The following is a 17,662-nucleotide window of genomic DNA, read 5'->3' as shown; positions in this document are numbered from 1 at the left end:
GATCTCTGTGTTATCACCCAGCAACTGTTTTGTGAATGGCTGCTGCTAATAAGGTAATGATTAGTCTCCGTACTTTCTGTATTTCAATTTCCTCTGACCTTACTTTTTTACAGTCCCTGACAATGGGTTGTATTCAATGGAGTCCTTGGCAAAATGGATTTCCCTTTTCCCCTGCAGCCCCTCTCCTACCTATCTCCCAAATCTGCTTCAGGTGCTGCAGAGGTAGGAGTTTATGAAGTTGGAGCCATCCTGTATGTGTATAGATATACTAGTCATTCAGGAAACACTTCCAGCATCTGATGTAGTGAGCTGTAGGTTCATGAAAGTTTATGCCATAGTAAATTTAAAGTGCAACAAAATTCCTTGTAATAAGTCACATAAAAAGGTAATTTCTTTCACAGGACAACTTACAGACCAATAAATTATTGGAGAACTTTAAATTACAGCTAGTTCTTTCGTCTAAGGGACGATGCCAAAGACCATGTTTGCCTCAGGAATTGCAACATGAATAATTGTCTGCCAGATAGGATCTTTTAGGAGTGAGACAAGATCTGTATCTCCACAGTGGAGCACATGCTTGGCATTCAAAGACACCCCAGTGTCTCCAGGCAGGGCTGGGAAAGACTTATGTTTGAAACCCTGGAGAGTCACTGCCAATCAGTGCAGGAAATACTGAAGTACATGGACAAACAGCCTGACTGGCTATAAGGCAAGGAAAGTGTTAATCTGCAGCAAAGTTAATAAAACCCCATGTTCCCCTATATTTCCACATACTATTACAGATGCAAGTAACTGTGTATACTATAGAACAGATTTTAAAGCTTTTTCAAAATGAGCTTCCCAACGGGGAAACAGTAGAACCTTCTGCCCAGCTACCTGAGAACAAGTCCATCAAATGAATAATTATGCACAGGATCACACTACAGCTTGTAACAGTGGAAGCTGGTGGCTATGACAGTGAGGTGCTGAATCCACCCTGGGTTTCAGTCAGAACCCTAAAAGAGTAATCCAAGGTACTGAACACATTCTGGGAATACAGTTCAGTACCTTGGATATCTTCTTTAGAGTTCTGTCTGAAACTCAAGAGTAGAATCACTAACTTAGGAGCTTCGAGCGTATACTGGCTTGTGATACAGTCTTCCTTAATGAAGCTTTGCTCCCAAACATTCAGGGGTTAAGACTGAGTCCAAGGTGTTGGTACAATCCTAAATTCCTTCCTACACAAACACATTGGGTTGGATCCAGAATCTGTATTCCGCAGATGTAAAGGCCTATTTTCATCTGCAGGCGGCTTCTGATTCAGTGCAGGAATCTCACTTGTACAATGGAGTCAGTGGTGACTTTCATCAATTCCCTCCACCTCTGCAGTCCCCCTACGCCCCCCAGAATCTGTTCTGTGGGTTTGGGGACCCTCTGGAACAGGGGGAGATGTGACAGTTTGCTGCAGGAATCGGTAACGATCCCCTCCTTTCACCTAGCAGGAGTCTTCTACACAGAATTCCACTCTGGAAATGCTTCCACCAGAGGAAAAGAAGCGAGATCCAACCCGTTGTCTCCAGATATTAGTACAATTGAGTTCTTTCTACTCTTTTAACTGGTACCTCAGTACGTTTTCCCCAGGCTTTCTCCAATTCACTGAGATTTGTCTCTCTTCTTCCTACATCTTGCTTCTCAAGTCTCTATTTCGACTGTAAGGCTTTAGGCAGGGTTTTGCCAATGTTAATAATATTATACTTCACAGCACATTTTTAAGGGACTTAACATTTTTACCAGGCCAGTAATCCCTATGCCACAGGTGGGCAACACACAGCAGACATGTGTCCCCGTCATGTTTTTGTGGTGGGCCCTTCACCCATCGCCCAATTTGTAGCAGTAAACATCACTGTGATTTTGCAAGAAAACAAAACAGAGTTTACAAGCAGAATTGTGCTCCTTGTATCTCCCAGGAGCACGATTCTGTTTGCAAACGTTGTGCCTGCTCCATGTACACCTTTCCCCCCCTGTAAAATTGGCATGGCTTTTGCCACTGCTGTGGTAAATTTAACTATGATTTTGGACAGTGGGGCTTGGTCCCTGGCAGGTTTGGGAGAGGGGAGGGGCTAACGTGGTTCCTGATGCCTAGACGTCGCCCACTCCTACACCTGTATAAGCACAGAGGGGTATAGCAAAACAAAACCTACCTTGAGTTATGTGTACAAGAGGGTTTGTTATACATAGTGCTTATGTATGTTATGTCTAGAAGTTATTTCCATATTATTTTACAAGTATTTGCAAATAGTGGCACTGCATTGCTTCAAACATTTAATATTTTAAAACTAGACTTGCAGATCTTTATGGTCGCTTGTCACATTATCATACCTGCGATATCTGTTGCAGGAAATCACATGGGCATGTTCTGCTGCATGGTAGTAGTCACATGGGCCACATTACTCCCCTATCCTCAGAACAAGCCTGTGATGTAAGTTAGGAGGAATCACTGGCCTATAGTCCCAATGTGTTTCATGGCTGAACGGGGATTTGGAAAAAAAAAGGTGTCTCCAGTCCTTGTCAGACATTCTAACCACTGTCTTCATGTTCATGCAGAAAGATCCCTGCTTTCAGTTAAATGAGCAGAAAAATCCCCACTTTGTTTAATGCAATGTGCATTGTCTTCCAATACAAGCAGACCGCTATAAAACAGAGAGTGGTCTAAGCAGTTACAGATTAGGATCACCGACCTGCTGTTACTGCTGAATTCTGCTCCTGCTCCAAGCATAATACATTTATGCTTAACACTGCATGCCCAGAGTCTGAGACAAGGTAGAGTCCAAATTTACACAGCATAATCCCTGCCCGCCCCACGCCGTGGCTCTGCTCCTCAGACCCCATTATTATGTCTCATACAGCTGCCAGCAGAAAGCTTCAGAGGAAAAATCAAATCCCTGCCTAAGGGCTAGATTAGTGTATTAGGCTCTTATGCTCTGTTGACCCACTGAGAGAGATTCTTTCCTAATCCATGTCAGTTTCAGCTTTCTGTGAACCACTCATATATTTTGTTCCTCCATAGAACACACACTCCCAAATATTATGTAACCCTTAAGCGGCAAAGATTCTGGAAACACTATTCTTTGCTATTCATTACAATATTCACTGCTTGCAATTTACTACAATTTGGCATATGCACCATCACAATTCCTCTAATTAATTCAGAACTTAATATGGTCAAAGAAAGCTTGAAATGCCAAATGCAATAAAATGAAAACTCTTGGTGCTGTTACCATGCCATGTGTACTATTTCCTCAGGAGCACAGAAGTCGGGATTCCAGCTTTAAGAAAAAAATGTACACTTGGGCAATTGTGAAAGGGTTGAAAATACATGTTTAATGACTGCTGCGATGGCTACAGCAAAACATATGGCGATTTCGGGGGTGGGTTGCACAAAAACTTCTAGTGACAACCTAAGCCACTGGGTTGAAGAACCTAGTATAATCAATGTTAGTCACACTTAAACCCCATCGCAATCGACCAGTTTCAGATGGACAAGGGCCTAAATATAGAAATAAACAAAAATAAAGGGGTGGCATGAAGAACTCACAGAAGTGAAGTGGGTGGATGGAACTCTGCAGTCTCAACTTTTAAGAGGTCACGCCAGCCATCTCCCATTATTTGTTCATCAGCCACTGCCATTCAGAGGTACCTGGCCTCTGATCCTGGCTATTGGCCATTGATGGACCTATCTGCCATTAATTTGGAAGCTATTCAAGCAAGTGTATATTGTGGCAGCAAATTCTGCAAGTTTATTCTCTTTATTTTTACTAGCCTATAACTACTGCCCGTTAAGTTAATTGGGTGTTACGGAATTCTAAATTTATTGGGGAGTTTTCTATTGATCAGTTTCCTTCTTCCATACCTTTAATGACGCTTTTCTAAATTAAAAAGCTCTAATCGCCTTACCCTTTCACATCAGGGAAGCTGTGCCACCACCCCCTTGGTCATTTTAGTTGCAATTGTTTAAGGAGTGAGATAATAGTGGAATACTTTCCTTGCCACAATTGCCCTCTAAGCTCTTGGATGGAAGATTCCAGGGAATTCCAGTCCAAGATCGACTTTGTCCCTGCAATAATGGGGAAGTAGAAACAGTGGGCCATGTACTTCTACATTGCTCTATCAGGATTTACGCAGGGACCTTATTTTTCCCATGTTATATACTTATCCGGGTAGGACTAACAGTTTTTATATTTCTTTGCTTCTCTCCAATAAGACACCACATATTACAAATGAAGTGGCCAAATTCTGTGCAATTGCTATAACTTGCAGTGTACAGCACCATGTACATTGATGGTGCTATATAAATAAATAATAATAGTAATAACCGTCGATTGCAGCCTCTGTGTGATACAATTTCTCAGCAACTGCTGGATGTATGTAATATAGTAATGTATGTATGTGTTCGGGATTGTCTGTTATTAATGTTTTTATTGGTTCTGGTCAATGACCATAATAAATTTATTCATTCATTCATTCCTTGCCACAGTTTAAAGTAATCTGAAGGATAACTTGGCTTTCCTATTATGACCCACACAAGGTTTTACAAATTAAGAGAGCTTTTAAATGGTAATTTTCATCTAGATTAAATTTAGCAGTCTACACATATAAAGTCACTCTGTTGCTTTTGGACAGCCTTTTTCAACCTGGTATCCTTCAAATATTTTGGACTTCCGCTCTCATCAGCCTCAGACGTGGCTAACGGTCAAGAACACTGGGCATTGCAGTGCAAAACATCTGAAAGAACCAGGTTGGGGAAGGCTGTAAGCAGCCTTTATGTTCCTAAAGTTGTATTATGTATAACTTGGTTTACTCAAGAAATTAATAATATATTTAAAAAGATTTAAAAGTATACTCATTACATTTATAATTGTCTGAAGAGACTAGTTTTTTCTACTTAATATACCAAACATGCTAATTTTATGAGCCAAACAAGTAATACACAACGTATTTTAAGAGCGCAATCCTATGGCCCCGCTGGGCAGTGCCTGGGGTGGGGGTGGGGCATAGGATAGGTTGGATTCCTGGATCCATGTTTGGAGACAGCACTCAAAACCAGGAGACCGAGTACCCCTTCCCCTCAGCACAGAGAGAAGCGCAAATATGACCTTGGGAAAGGAAATGGGGTACACTGGTGGGTGGAACAGGGATGGATTGCGCCCTTTCTGCAGCCTCCTTCCCTCTCTCACACCTCAACTAGATGGGCAGAAAAGGCTGTGCAGCGAAAATACAGATGGGGATGAGCATGGAGGCAAAGATAATCTAATGCTCTGCACCCTCATAGGATTGCACCCTTATGTTCCGATTTTATGTCTAAACCAGAGAGAACTTCAGCAAGTAGTCTCTGAAACATCTGAATCATCCTAGAAAGCAGGAACACTGGTGTACAGCATCCGTTCCTGTATGTAAAGCAGTTTAGAGAAATTCCTAAACCTGTTCCTGTACATGGGGTGGCACTTAGAGAAATCTGAGCTAAAGGAAAAGCTATTGAGATTTTATTTAGTTGGGAAAGACTCATTGTAGGAATGGTAAATAACCACATTCCATTTAAGAACCTTTAGGTCTTATTTATTACATTTATGAACCGCCCAGAGCGCTCCGGCTATTGGGCGGTATAGAAATGTAATAAATAAATAAATAAAATTTCTGTATTGCCCAATAGCCAAAGCTAATTCAGAACTCTATTAAAACTGTGGCAGGGAGCTCTATAGACTAAAGCTTCAAGGTTAATTTTTAAAAAAAGCAACGTAGGAGATAATCCACATGCTGTTACATCAAATCTGGTGGAAGTAGCAGGATAACCTAGGTTTTTTTTCACATCCTGGTTTTAGATTACAAATGTATTAATTGACTGCTACAGAATAAAGATGTGAAAGGCCAGGGAAAAAAAACTAATTCCTGTATTTACATAGTGTCCTCAGAACAGACATCTTGGATGCCGAGAACCTGCCTCTTCTGGGATTCATAGGGTTCTTGAACAATAGTTAATGTTGCCTGCATTTGCGGTACAGTATGACAGAAGAGCACTAGAGGACATGGCAACAGCAGAGACTTTAAGCACCTATTGCATGTTGCTTGGCTAGACATCCTAAACAAGTCTGCATTATTTGCTGCCCAGTCAACATATGAACAGAGTCTAGTGAAAACAGCAGTTAATTTTCATATTCACTCAGTCAAATCCATTAGCTTCAAGTGTTAACACCTCAGATGTTATCACATGAACAACAGGGAAAGCATTAATCAGTGAGGATGTTTGGATCTTGGAGCAGTGTTCTATACTCTTCTGGACAGAGACTGCAGTGACAAGCTTCCCAGGGTGGTGGCAGTTCAGAAGCATTAGCTACCAGCAGGATTATGTCCCAGTCAGCGGCATAGACCCTATGGGATACAAGGTCAGGGTTCAAGGAGATAGTATTCAGATCTTGTGTTGTTTTAAAAGTAAATGTCTGAAGCATTTCAAATCCCTGGAATCTCTTCTGCCTCATCTCCACTACTCTTAACAACACTCAACTGAAGGAAAATCGATTTCTCTTCATTAAGAAGTACAGTTTCTAGTCACGCAAGATTGGTCTTTTAAAAAAATTACCTTCCAGCCCCAAGTAGCCATTCTTTATGATTACTGCAGCAATAGTACGAGCCAAGTTGCATTTAATGAAACTGTCGTTTCTAGGCTCAAAGGATGGTTCCTACTGCTAAGCTTGGTCAGACACCACCGTTTAAAAAGGAAGTGGTTTATAATCTATAAACTTAACTACACAGCCGTTGGACAAGGCTACTGTTGTTTTAACACTCAAATGTTAATTAATATGCAGACTGGCAAGTGGAACAACAGGAGGCTCAAGATTCCAACGTAGCACTCAACATATTTTCCACTTAGTTACAAGCATGACTTGTAAAGAAAGTTATCATCAAGTACTCAGTTCAAAATATATTTGTAGCACAACAGCAGTTTTCACCAAAAACGCAATTTACAAATCAAGTGGAAAAAAATCAGAGGCTTTTATTGGTATGGTCAAGATATCTTTTTCTACCAATTTTAAATAAGAAACCTATGACATCCTTCTCTGAAGCAAGGGTGACAGGAACGCAAGATGTAAATGATTTGATTCCCTTGGTGAAGCGTAGACCTCTTATGCAACCAGAGCAGAAGCTGTGGATGATTCACTAGAGAGGGAGGGGAAAAAAGCTGTGGTTAGGCAGCTCCATCAAAACAAGGCAGTGCAATATCGACAAGACAACATTCAAGCCATTTATGTCAATTGCAGCAGCTCACTCAGACATCCAAGGAAGGGCTGGCCAACACTAAGGGAAACCCTTTCTGGTGGAAACTGCGAATGGTTGGAATACAATCATCACAGTGAGCAACTTGCAAATGGACTTCAGCAAATCTAATCCAGTATTAATATTAACAGCACAAATATCTATTATAACAACTTCTTCCAATATAATTATACTATAGCATCCAGCATTGCTTGGGGTGACAGCATTCCTCTGAACTGTTGAGAGTTAAGTATTCAACAGAAGAGTACTCCAATTATATTTAATAACTACACTGTCATTTAAAACAGAATAGAGCTAAAACTGCTACACTCTATTGCCAAATTTATTTATTTATTACATTTATATATCGCCCCATAGCCGAAGCTCTCTGGGCGGTTTACAAAAGTTAAAAACGGTGAACACTAAAAACAAATATACAAAAATTTAAAACCATTAAAAGCATGAAAACAATATCCATTTAAATTGGCCTTGTAGCAAAAATGTTAGGTCTAGTATATTCCAATAAAATTTTCCCTTGCTATTCCTTCTTGTGACATAAATTGGGAAACAGAAACTGGATGCCTACTTTAAGCAAAATGCCTATACCAGGACTGAGAGGAAATTATACTTACTACTTCCAATTAGGTGGGAGTACTCTCTTCGTCTTGTAGTAGCGAGCCAGCCGATGAATTCTGCTCTCAATCAAAATGAGACGGAACTTGGCATCTTTATCCTTAAAACAAAAAAAATACAAATCTTTACAACTGTTCTTTGGAGATTAAATAGAAAACTATTAACATTTTATTTATAGGATTTTCTAGAAGCATCATCTCCTGAATAAAGAACTATTAAGGTTGTCACCTTCGAACAAATGTAGGATGGAATGCAGCTAGCAAGTTACCTTCCGGTTCCTCTCAAGATGCTTACGGACAGCCACAGCTTTCTTGATTAAGTGGTAAAGGTCTTCTGGAAGGTCAGGGGCAAGCCCTTTGGATTTAAGAATCCTTAGAATTTTGTTGCCTGTTACAAAACGAACTTGGGCAACACCATGCGAGTCCCTCAGTATTACACCTGAAACAGACAGAGAATTATGCACTTTTCTAGAAATACCAGACAACTCAGTCAAATGATTACAGGTGCTCACTCAGACAACTAAGGAAAGATTAGCCAACACAAAGGAAAAACGTTCTGGTGGAAACTGCAAATGGCTGTCCAAAATCATCACAGACAGCAATCTGAGCAAGACAATGTACAATTTCCAATTTACATGTCAGCTTAGGCTGCAATACTGTGGTCCCTGGGAAAGTGTTCCAGAGGTGTAAGATCTTTCAGATTTCTCCTCCAATCGTGGACAGAGAGGTTTGCCCTAGAGATCAGACCTTAGATCCCCACCATGGCTGTTGCAGAAACATCTGAGGCAATTCTTTTCCAGAACAAGAATGGGTCTCTCTTGGTCCCAGATTTGCCCTGTACTCACCTATTGATCTCTCTTCCTTGGTTTATCCTTGGAGAATAAACAGAAATGCCACGTCTGCCTCTCTTCTGCCCTGCTCAGCTTCCACTAGCAGGGCTTTGGAATCATGAAAAGCTCTAATATTGGAGCTCTTTGCCATAGAAGTTAGGTTTGCTCAGCCCGTATGCCCATTTAACAAGGTTATACATTATCTTGCTATTTTAGGCATAACAATGAAACTTGAGGGCCAGCAAAAAAAAAGCCATCAACTTATTTTATGGGTCATCTTCCTGTTTAATATCTTTAAATACAAATTTAAATGTTTGTAATTCTATTACCCATTGACTAAACAAAACTAAAATCTAAGGCTCCAATCCTATGTATAATAGATGCATGTCTTAAATAGGAATTATGTTTAACATAGTATCAATTAACAGATTAAATAACCACCAAATATGCTACATTTTAGTTGAACATACCAATTTGTGAGGGAGTCAAGCCCTTCTTTGCCAGCTTGTAGATCTGCTCTTTGACATCATCAGAAGTAAGTTTCAGCCACTGTAAGAATTCAATGTTCAGCCAGATCAGGTCATATAGTTTATGATAGCAAAGCATACAAATTACTTGACTCAAAACATTAGATTAAGACTATCCTGACCGTACAGGAAGAACATTTAATATTTCAAATGACAGCAGTACAGTTAAACAAAAATGCTACTTAGGGCACAATAACATGGAGATAGTTGTTAGCCCGACAACTATCCAATGCAGGGCAGATGGAGCCCAGAGGCAATTCTCACCTCTGTGTTCCTGGTGCCCTGCATTTTGGGCTAGATGGGTGATTTTACCTGTCTAGCTGGGGTTATTTGGAATGGGGGGGAGAGGCCGCGGCACACATAGAAAGATGCATTACATGTATTCCATGGTCTCCCCCACTGCCTGGGATCACCTGCTTTTCCCCATCTTCACACATCACTTCCAAGCACAGAGGTGGGGAAGAACCGTGCTGGCTTTGAGGGAGCACGGTTTCTGGGTACTGAAAAATCCTACAGCTGTCTAGAAAATGTCTAGTGCCCATAGGATTGGTGTCCTAAAGCACCCTCGCTAAGAGAAGTGAAACCACTCCCTCTGCAGCATCTTCAGAAACACCCATGTAAACTTTTAATTCTGTCCACCAAAAGGAAAACAGAAGTAGAATTTCTCGTAATTCCACAGCAGGTCTTTATTTCGCTACTAGGCCACTACTAGATAGTATTAAGTCTTTGAAAGAGGTAAATTAATCAAAAACAATACAGCAGACAAGGACTATGTTCCAAAAAGTAAAATTAATAAAACTCTGCACTGCCAGAAAATCACTGTCAGCTGCTTATTTTCCAATTTAAGCACTGTTTGACTCCACACTACATTAAGACAAAACAGAAATAAACAACTTAAAACCAATACTTACTGTAGGCACACTTCGCCTGTAAGGCAAGGCTGACTGGGATAAGCCCTTTCTGTTGAAAAAGAAGCAAAAGACATTGAGTGTGAAGGTTAGTAATATTTTAAATTAGTGGCAAATGTACAGTTGATATCATTATCTGATATCAAATACTCATCAGCTTGGTTCAGTAACAACCCAGAGCTACCGCCATCTTTGTGGTCCCATTACATCTCCAACCCCTCTTTCAATGGAATATTGAATGTAATACATATTAGAATGTAAGCCTATGCGGCAGTGTTTTGCTATTTTACTGTTTTACTCTACAGCACCATGTACACTGATGGTGCTAAATAAATGAATAAATAATAATAATAACAACAACAAAGCAAAAAAAACCACAAAATAAATATATTCCACGTTTCTTTAAAAACCACACCACCTTCAGAGCCCCATGGTTTCTGGTTTTATTAGAAGCAACCAAGACATGTGGAATTATTAGTACAGTGAGTGGAAGAAAAAAGGGGGCGAAAGCTGGCCCCTATGCCCACAATTTCGTTCTTCCCCTTAAGGGCTCTGCACAGAGCTTGCGGCCTTCGAGAGGCTTTTAGGGAAAACGGCCGGTCTAGAAGTAAAGAAGTGAGCAGGGAGCGAGTGGCGTGTCCCGTTCCCACGGCCGTGACTACGAGCTATTAGCGAGGAAGAGTCCGGCCACGAACACCGGGGAAAAGGGATCGCCGCTCTCGGCCTCCACCCCACCGCCCAACGCGGCCTGTGAGGAAAAGGCCGCAGAACACTGGACGAACCCAGAAAGCTGTGCAGGGACGCCCCACCGAGTTACGACCGCCGGAGGACATCTTCGCCCTCCCCTCTGCTCCGCTCCCATCCATCGGAAGGCCCCACCGCCGCCACTGCCCCCTTCCCCGGAGTCCTCACCCTGGAGCGTGCATACGACCCATGATGGCGGCGGAAAGAAAGAGCAAAGCGAGGCTGCCGTGCAGATCAAGCCTTCTCCACGCCGGAAGTGACGTCAACGCGACGGCGGCACCACGCGCCGTCGATCTCGTGCTTCCGGTTTTGAGAGCTCCATTTCAAGGGGTTAGAAACGTAGAGACACTTCGGTTAGAGGGATGAAAGTATAGCCAGCCCATTTGGTTGCAAGATTGCTGGTTAGGGAATGCTGGGAGTTGTAGGACTTTTTTCAGTCTAAAAATGCACAAGATTGGGTCGCAAATCTCGTAACACTGTTAGAAAATTGCCATTTGCTTGTGATGTGTGTGTCTTCCCAAGTACATTTTCTGCTGTCTGTCAGTATGTCGTAGCATGTGCGGTGAACTATTGCAGTGGACACCGGTTTCTCTCCACATTGTAGTTCCCCGGTAAAGGTGACACAGGCCTTTGTTAGAGAGTTATAAGCAGCTATCAACCGGCGTAAAACCAGGGCGATTGTCCCGCAGTACGATCTGAAATAGCATGGAAGGGGAGCAGCTCGGGTATTAACAGTGGATTGAGCAACATTATAAAGTTTTCACAATTTTCTCTCTCAGCCATCTCCTGCCTATGCTACGTGGGCGGATACGATGGACTCTTATTTGCACGGAATTAAAAGAAAACTTGAAAGTATCTCCGTTCTCGTCTCCTCACGCAGTAAGACCTGCACCGCAACAAGCACGTTTCCACATTTTAGGGGGGGGATGCTGGAGGAAATCACACGCTATTGCCAAATAAATGCAAGTCGCGAAATTCTCCATTATGTCCCTTCAGCAGCAGTTTCTCTCCCTCCCCCTTTAACCCTCTTAACGAGAACCAAAAATGGCGTCAAAAGTATCCAGGGAGTCTCATCTGCAGACAAAAGAATGGTCGCCCCTGGCACCGGCCGCCAAGAAATACAATTCCCAGAAATACATCGAAGCGGAAGGCTACCGGTTACCTCAACTCTCCCATCATACAATGGTGCCAGAGTCAGAGACGTTTTTCTCAGTCTCGCTGAGAAACAGCCAAAATTATCCTGTTCCTTAGCCAAAAAGGGCTCTTAAAAAAACTTACAATCAACAAAAATGAGGTTGCTGCATTTCTATGGAAGTTGTTGTACATTCTATCAGGAAATGGAGTCTTCACTTGTAATCTATGCTAGACACAAAATCTATATTTAGTCAATGTACTAGAAAAACAAAACATAAAAAACTATTTGCAGGACAGATTTGCTGGTAAGGCATTGAACCTCTATTTAAACAAGAATTTATGAGGAGTGTGAAGAGTACTGGAGATCATACACATTGATGAAGGCTGGGAGATACTTATCAATTCATGTGGCTCTTGTCTGCAAAATTGACTAGTTTACCCCCCACCCCCTTACCATTGACTTCAAAATATTTTTCCCAACACATTTGACAATAGCAGTTGCTTTCTGATGTCTGGTTTTAGACTAGTCTGGACTTCTGAGAGGCAAACAACCCAGTACTTGCTGAAGAATTGTGAGCTATAGTGATTGAATTTAATATTTTCTTTCAAAGGGTGTGTGCTGTACAACCACTAACTAGAACATGCAGTGCCTGCAAGTTTTGCGCTTCAAAATACACAGAAAAATAACTAAAAAGCTACAAATGTGTTAATAGTGAAGGACAGAGAATTTAAGATTTACTAAACCAATGTACAATTTAATAGGTTTGACTAAAGCCCTTGCTTTATTTCTAGAATTAAAGGTTTTTGGCTTTCACACACACACAAAAGAGGCAACACGTTCTTTATTCCAGAATAGTGTTTAATGTAATTGTACGACAGTTATGGAGTCACATTTAACCCATATATTATGGGTTAGGATATTGATAGAAATACTGTACAACCTTATTAGCTATCAGTGTAATATAACTGAAGTATTTGGTTCTTACAGATAAATAGACAATTAAAGGCAAACGTCTACATTTGCTCCCAATGCATTTCATTATCTATAAACCTTTGCCATCTTTTAGTCACAGTATGAGAGTACAAAGCATAGAAGGAAAATTAAATTCCTATGAATTATGAGAATAATGCAGTATGGCCTGAATATTTTTCCTCGATGTAACATGCCATTGGCTACAATATAAGACATATGTAAGCCCATCAATATCAATGGACTTAAGCATACATAACTCTGCATTAGGCTGTGGCCATATTCTGTAAATACCAGAAATAAAATTTCTTCAGTTTGACAGCTGCACTGTATAGTATCCTAGAAGGAGAAGTCAGTTTAAGGCAAGATACTAAGATTTCTACACCATTTAAATTTTAAAAATAGAGAAATATCAAAGATCACTCATGCTTTCATATATATGTGTAGATCATAAAAAGGCAATAATATTAAAAAACTTCAGTGCAAAGTCATAGCCAGGTTACTTAGTAGAAAATGTGTTATTTTTCTTACATCAAGATGTTTTCCTCAAAATGTCAAACTAAATGTACATAGACACAAATGTATTTTAGCTGCAGTCCATATGTAATGCATAAGTTTTTATTTCATTAACAAAGTATAAAAATGCCATGAGACCACACTTTAAAAACATTAGTGAAGTGTTTAATTTTATCCCAATTATTCCCTCCTTCCCCTTTTGTGTATGTCAGCTTTAATACACAGATTTTTTTCAAACGTGTATAGTTATGTGTTGTATATCGCTTTGCTATAAATAAGTCAAAAGAGATGCAAAATTAATGCTGCTTTTCTGCTATTTTTATTTCCTTGTTTTTGTTTTTTTAAGAATCTACCTGAAGATTCTTAACGTGTATTTTACTTTGAAAAGAGGTGAAAGTGGGTAAAGGCACAGGCATGAGCTAGGTACAGCGCATATTCTAAACAACCATCCAAAACATGCAGTTGCAAACCACTATTATTGAAAGTATCTTTTAAATCTCTAGTTTTGTGCTGTAACATTGTGTGCTCCAGTAAGAGACTGCAAAAAAGCAGTACATATTGCTTTCAGTTACTTTAATGAAACTTTTCACAAAAACAGTACTCAGCTTTCCTGTGTGTAAATGATTTATGATTCAGCTGATGAAATGGAATGCATCTTAAAAAGCCTCAAGTGAGCAGGAAATACAATCTAGTTAGTTTACTCTATTTACTATATAGGTTATTACTTACATACTGAACATATTATAGCTAATAAAACCAGGGTGTTTTTTCTTTTAATATTAAGTAGCTTCTGTTAGACACAATGAGTATAACACTGAGAAATATTCCAAGGTTTTATTGTACAATCGGACCATGGACGTTTTAGGCACCAAACATGTGTGTCCATTTTCCTCTTGCACTTTGTTATACTGGGTTTGAAAGTAGGGTCTTCAGTATACTTTAGGGAAAATAAATTAAATTACATTTTAGTTTCATTTCCCAGCAATAAAGATTGTCATTATCTACCATAATCTCATTTAACATTGCATTACATTATTTTGCTTTAACTCATTGTCATGGATAGTTGAGGGACTGCATCTCTGTCATCATTATTCAAAAGTATTTGGGCTTCAGCATTAAACATATTGTGCAATTTTAACACTCTTCGTACATTAGCTATTTTTTTAAAAAAAATAGGAGTTAGTAAATTGCATTTACATTCAGCTATTCCTAAGTATCACAGAAATGTACAAAATTAGAATCAGTGGATTCAGAGCACAACCCAAAAAGGGCTGGTGTCAGTAAGGACAAGCCAATTTTCATTGAAATGAATAGAATGCTTAGTGGATTATTTTCTTCATTCTCATGGAAATTACATCTCTAAATCTAGCTCAAGCTGTCACTGTGTACATTTCACCATCCAACTTTTCTAGTGCAACTTATTCTCAATCAGCAACTGATACTATGGCCTTCTACCATTTAAAGTAAATATTTCAATCATATGGAACTAATGAGTCTATTGACTGATGAGTGATTTCTACATGTGACCTGAAAATTGAACCTCAAATCTTTACCAAATAATCCCTATCTACTTTCTGGAAATATATGTGCTTCATAGCAAACCATGGCATAAAACTACTTGAATATGCATCCATATAATATTTTTAGTTCATCAAGACATAATTTAAGGACACACATAAAAAGTCAAAATAAACTAAAGCAGCATTCAAAATGTTGGTGCAATTTGAATTTGGCCTAAGAAAGCACAATAAATTTAAGGGGGAAATGTTCAATAATTTATATAGAGAGCTACATGAACGAACATTATTTTTAAAAGGGCTGGATAAAAAAGTGTGTTAACTCTTTATCACTATTAAATGTTTTTAAATATCAGGAATAAGGTATAAGAAGCAGCTGAATGATAAAATAAGGCACCATTTATAACTTCTTGGCACTCATTCTGTTAATAACCTCAAAGAGGTTTAATGAGTCCTAGGGCGAAATGTGATTAGGAGTTTTCCCAGCTGTCTGTTCAATTCTCTCTTTTGACAGTTTGGGCAATCTTTTTTTACCTTGATTTTTTAAAAAATATATTGCTGCATCTCAGGACAGCAGAAGTATAAAGCAAGCTTGCAATATAATCAAGGGCAAGCAATTCAAATGTGGTTTTTTTCTTAAAATGTGACTGAAATGAATCCATGAAAAACACCCCTCAGATTTAAATTGGAACAGCTAGTCAAGGTTTAGAACATTATCCACATATTAAATTTATACAGTTAATTTACATTAATGCTTAGATATTATTACAGAAAAGCATAAAGCAGAGATGATTTGCCAAAAGAAGTCCTTTTAAAAAATTGTGAAGGCTGGTCCAACCGTAATGTGCTGAATTGCAGTGACTTATGCTAAAGTGTGTGAGTTATCTTCAAGTAGCAATCAAATACAAGTGGAGTTGAGATTATTCAGTTATGTTCTTCTTTTCACCTGGGTATCAGGTTCACAAATATGGTACAGCAGCAAGCCGGTACCAGTTGACAGTCTCCTTGTTCAAGTTAAAATCCTTTAAGGAAAGATTGACACCACCCAGGAAGAAGTTCTCACGTAGTGATTCAGCACTGAGTACACTTAGCTGAAGTTCCCTTTGCTTTAGTGTCTCTTTGCTATATCCACTGTACACAAGCTGTAAAAAATAGTATTTATTTATTTATTACATTTATATACTGCCCCATAGCCGAAGCTCTCTGGGTGGTTTACAAAAGTTGAAAACAATGAACATGAAAAACAAATATACAAAAATAAAAGAAGCATAAAAACAGCAATATCCATTTAAAACAGCTATTCTGGGGTCAGTTAAAAACTCAGCATATGTTGTTAACTGCCTGGGAGAAGAGAAAAATCTTAACCTGGCGCTGAAAAGGTAACAATGTTGGCACCAGGCGAGCCTCATCGGGAAGATCATTCCATAATTGGGGAGCCACCAATGAAAAGGCCCTCTCCCTTGTTGCCACCCTCCGAGCTTCCCTCGGAGTAGGCACTCAGAGGAGGACCTTAGATGTTGAGCATAGTGTATGGGTAGGTTCATGCTGGGAGAGGCATTCCATCAGGTATTTCAAAGTAATGAAAGCCAAGGAAGTTTATTTACAAAATATGTAAAGCTAAATGAGGAAAAAAAATTGGTGGCAAGAAGAACAATCTAAGGATTTCTGTATTTTCTAGTCCTAGGCTTTTTACCATCTGCTGGGTGTCTGAAGCAAGCCTCTGCCTCAATCGACTGTATGGAAGATAGGTATAGGTACTTGAACACTAATGTTTATATCGCTCTTTGAAAATATGCTACAGCAATCCACAGCTTAATCCCTGGAGCACAAAATTTTACTGTTACTCTGTACAGCACCATGTACATTGATGGTGCTATATAAATAAATAAATAATAATAATAATAATAATAATAATAATAATAATAATAATGTGGAATATCTGAACACACATCCAGATCAATTCGTAAATAAGGTTGCCCAACTGGCATATTTTAGTCAGCTATGAAATTGAAGTCAGTCACCTCAAAGAAGATATGAAAACAGTCACCTCAAAATTTCCTCATCTGCCCATTCACCCACCCACATCTATATTAGACGAAAATTATGTTGCAAACCACTGGGTGATTTGCTATGTTTTCAAGGATTTTCACAAATAGTCTACCTCCTTGGCCGGAATGCATTGGACACTAGCACCTTTTGCTTATTGTGCTTTTTCTTAAAGAAAAGTGAAAGGTCAGGTTCTAGTGACCGGAAGAGTTATATGCTGTTAGGCGGGGGAGGGGGATGGAAGCAGACAGGTTGAGGGAACTAACGAATAAGGGATTTAAAGGCAGAGACAGTGGCTAAGAAGCAGGGACCTGATGGTAGAATATATGGAGAAGGTAGAATTGAAGTCAAAATAGCCAAGAAGACCTTGAGGGGTGACTGGGGTTGGGGATGGGGCTTCAAACAGAGTATAGGGCCAGGAGAGACTCTGTTGTGTTGGCAAGTAAGAGTGGGGTCAAGGAGTCAACAAGACAGAAAACAATTTTACAGAATTGATTAGACTATTCTCTATTGAAAGTGAACATGATGTGTATAATATTACTTTAAAAATGGAC

At 39.6% G+C, this 17,662-nt stretch overlaps 2 protein-coding genes and 1 non-coding gene across 3 annotated transcripts in view; all 3 read right to left on the bottom strand.

Annotated features, from left to right (window-relative positions):
* Positions 1 to 7,004: 7,004 nt before the first annotated feature.
* On the bottom strand, positions 7,005 to 11,179 carry RPS13 (ribosomal protein S13). Its single transcript, XM_063117217.1, has 6 exons — positions 11,094 to 11,179; positions 10,185 to 10,233; positions 9,217 to 9,295; positions 8,186 to 8,355; positions 7,917 to 8,017; positions 7,005 to 7,188 (listed from the first exon to the last, which is right to left on the bottom strand). Exons 1-6 carry the CDS (start codon positions 11,114 to 11,116, stop codon positions 7,155 to 7,157), a joined length of 456 nt encoding a protein of 151 aa, XP_062973287.1. The 5' UTR covers positions 11,117 to 11,179; the 3' UTR covers positions 7,005 to 7,154.
* On the bottom strand, positions 7,294 to 7,385 carry LOC134393869 (small nucleolar RNA SNORD14). The gene has a single exon (XR_010025137.1). It is a non-coding gene; the product is annotated as a small nucleolar RNA SNORD14 (small nucleolar RNA).
* Positions 11,180 to 12,910: 1,731 nt separating the features above from the next.
* PIK3C2A (phosphatidylinositol-4-phosphate 3-kinase catalytic subunit type 2 alpha) overlaps positions 12,911 to 17,662 on the bottom strand; it is a 55,093-nt gene continuing 50,341 nt past the window's right edge. Inside the window, exon 33 of the mRNA XM_063117216.1 lies at positions 12,911 to 16,204. Within this exon, the coding sequence (XP_062973286.1) occupies positions 16,022 to 16,204 (183 nt within the window). The 3' untranslated portion in view covers positions 12,911 to 16,021. The remainder of the gene's footprint in view (positions 16,205 to 17,662) is intronic.

This window comes from Elgaria multicarinata, chromosome 2 (genome assembly GCF_023053635.1).
Source record: "Elgaria multicarinata webbii isolate HBS135686 ecotype San Diego chromosome 2, rElgMul1.1.pri, whole genome shotgun sequence".
NCBI classification, from domain to species: Eukaryota; Metazoa; Chordata; class Lepidosauria; order Squamata; family Anguidae; genus Elgaria; species Elgaria multicarinata.
The sequence above is the reverse complement of the archived record's forward strand: the minus strand, read 5'-3'. Positions and strand labels throughout refer to the sequence as shown.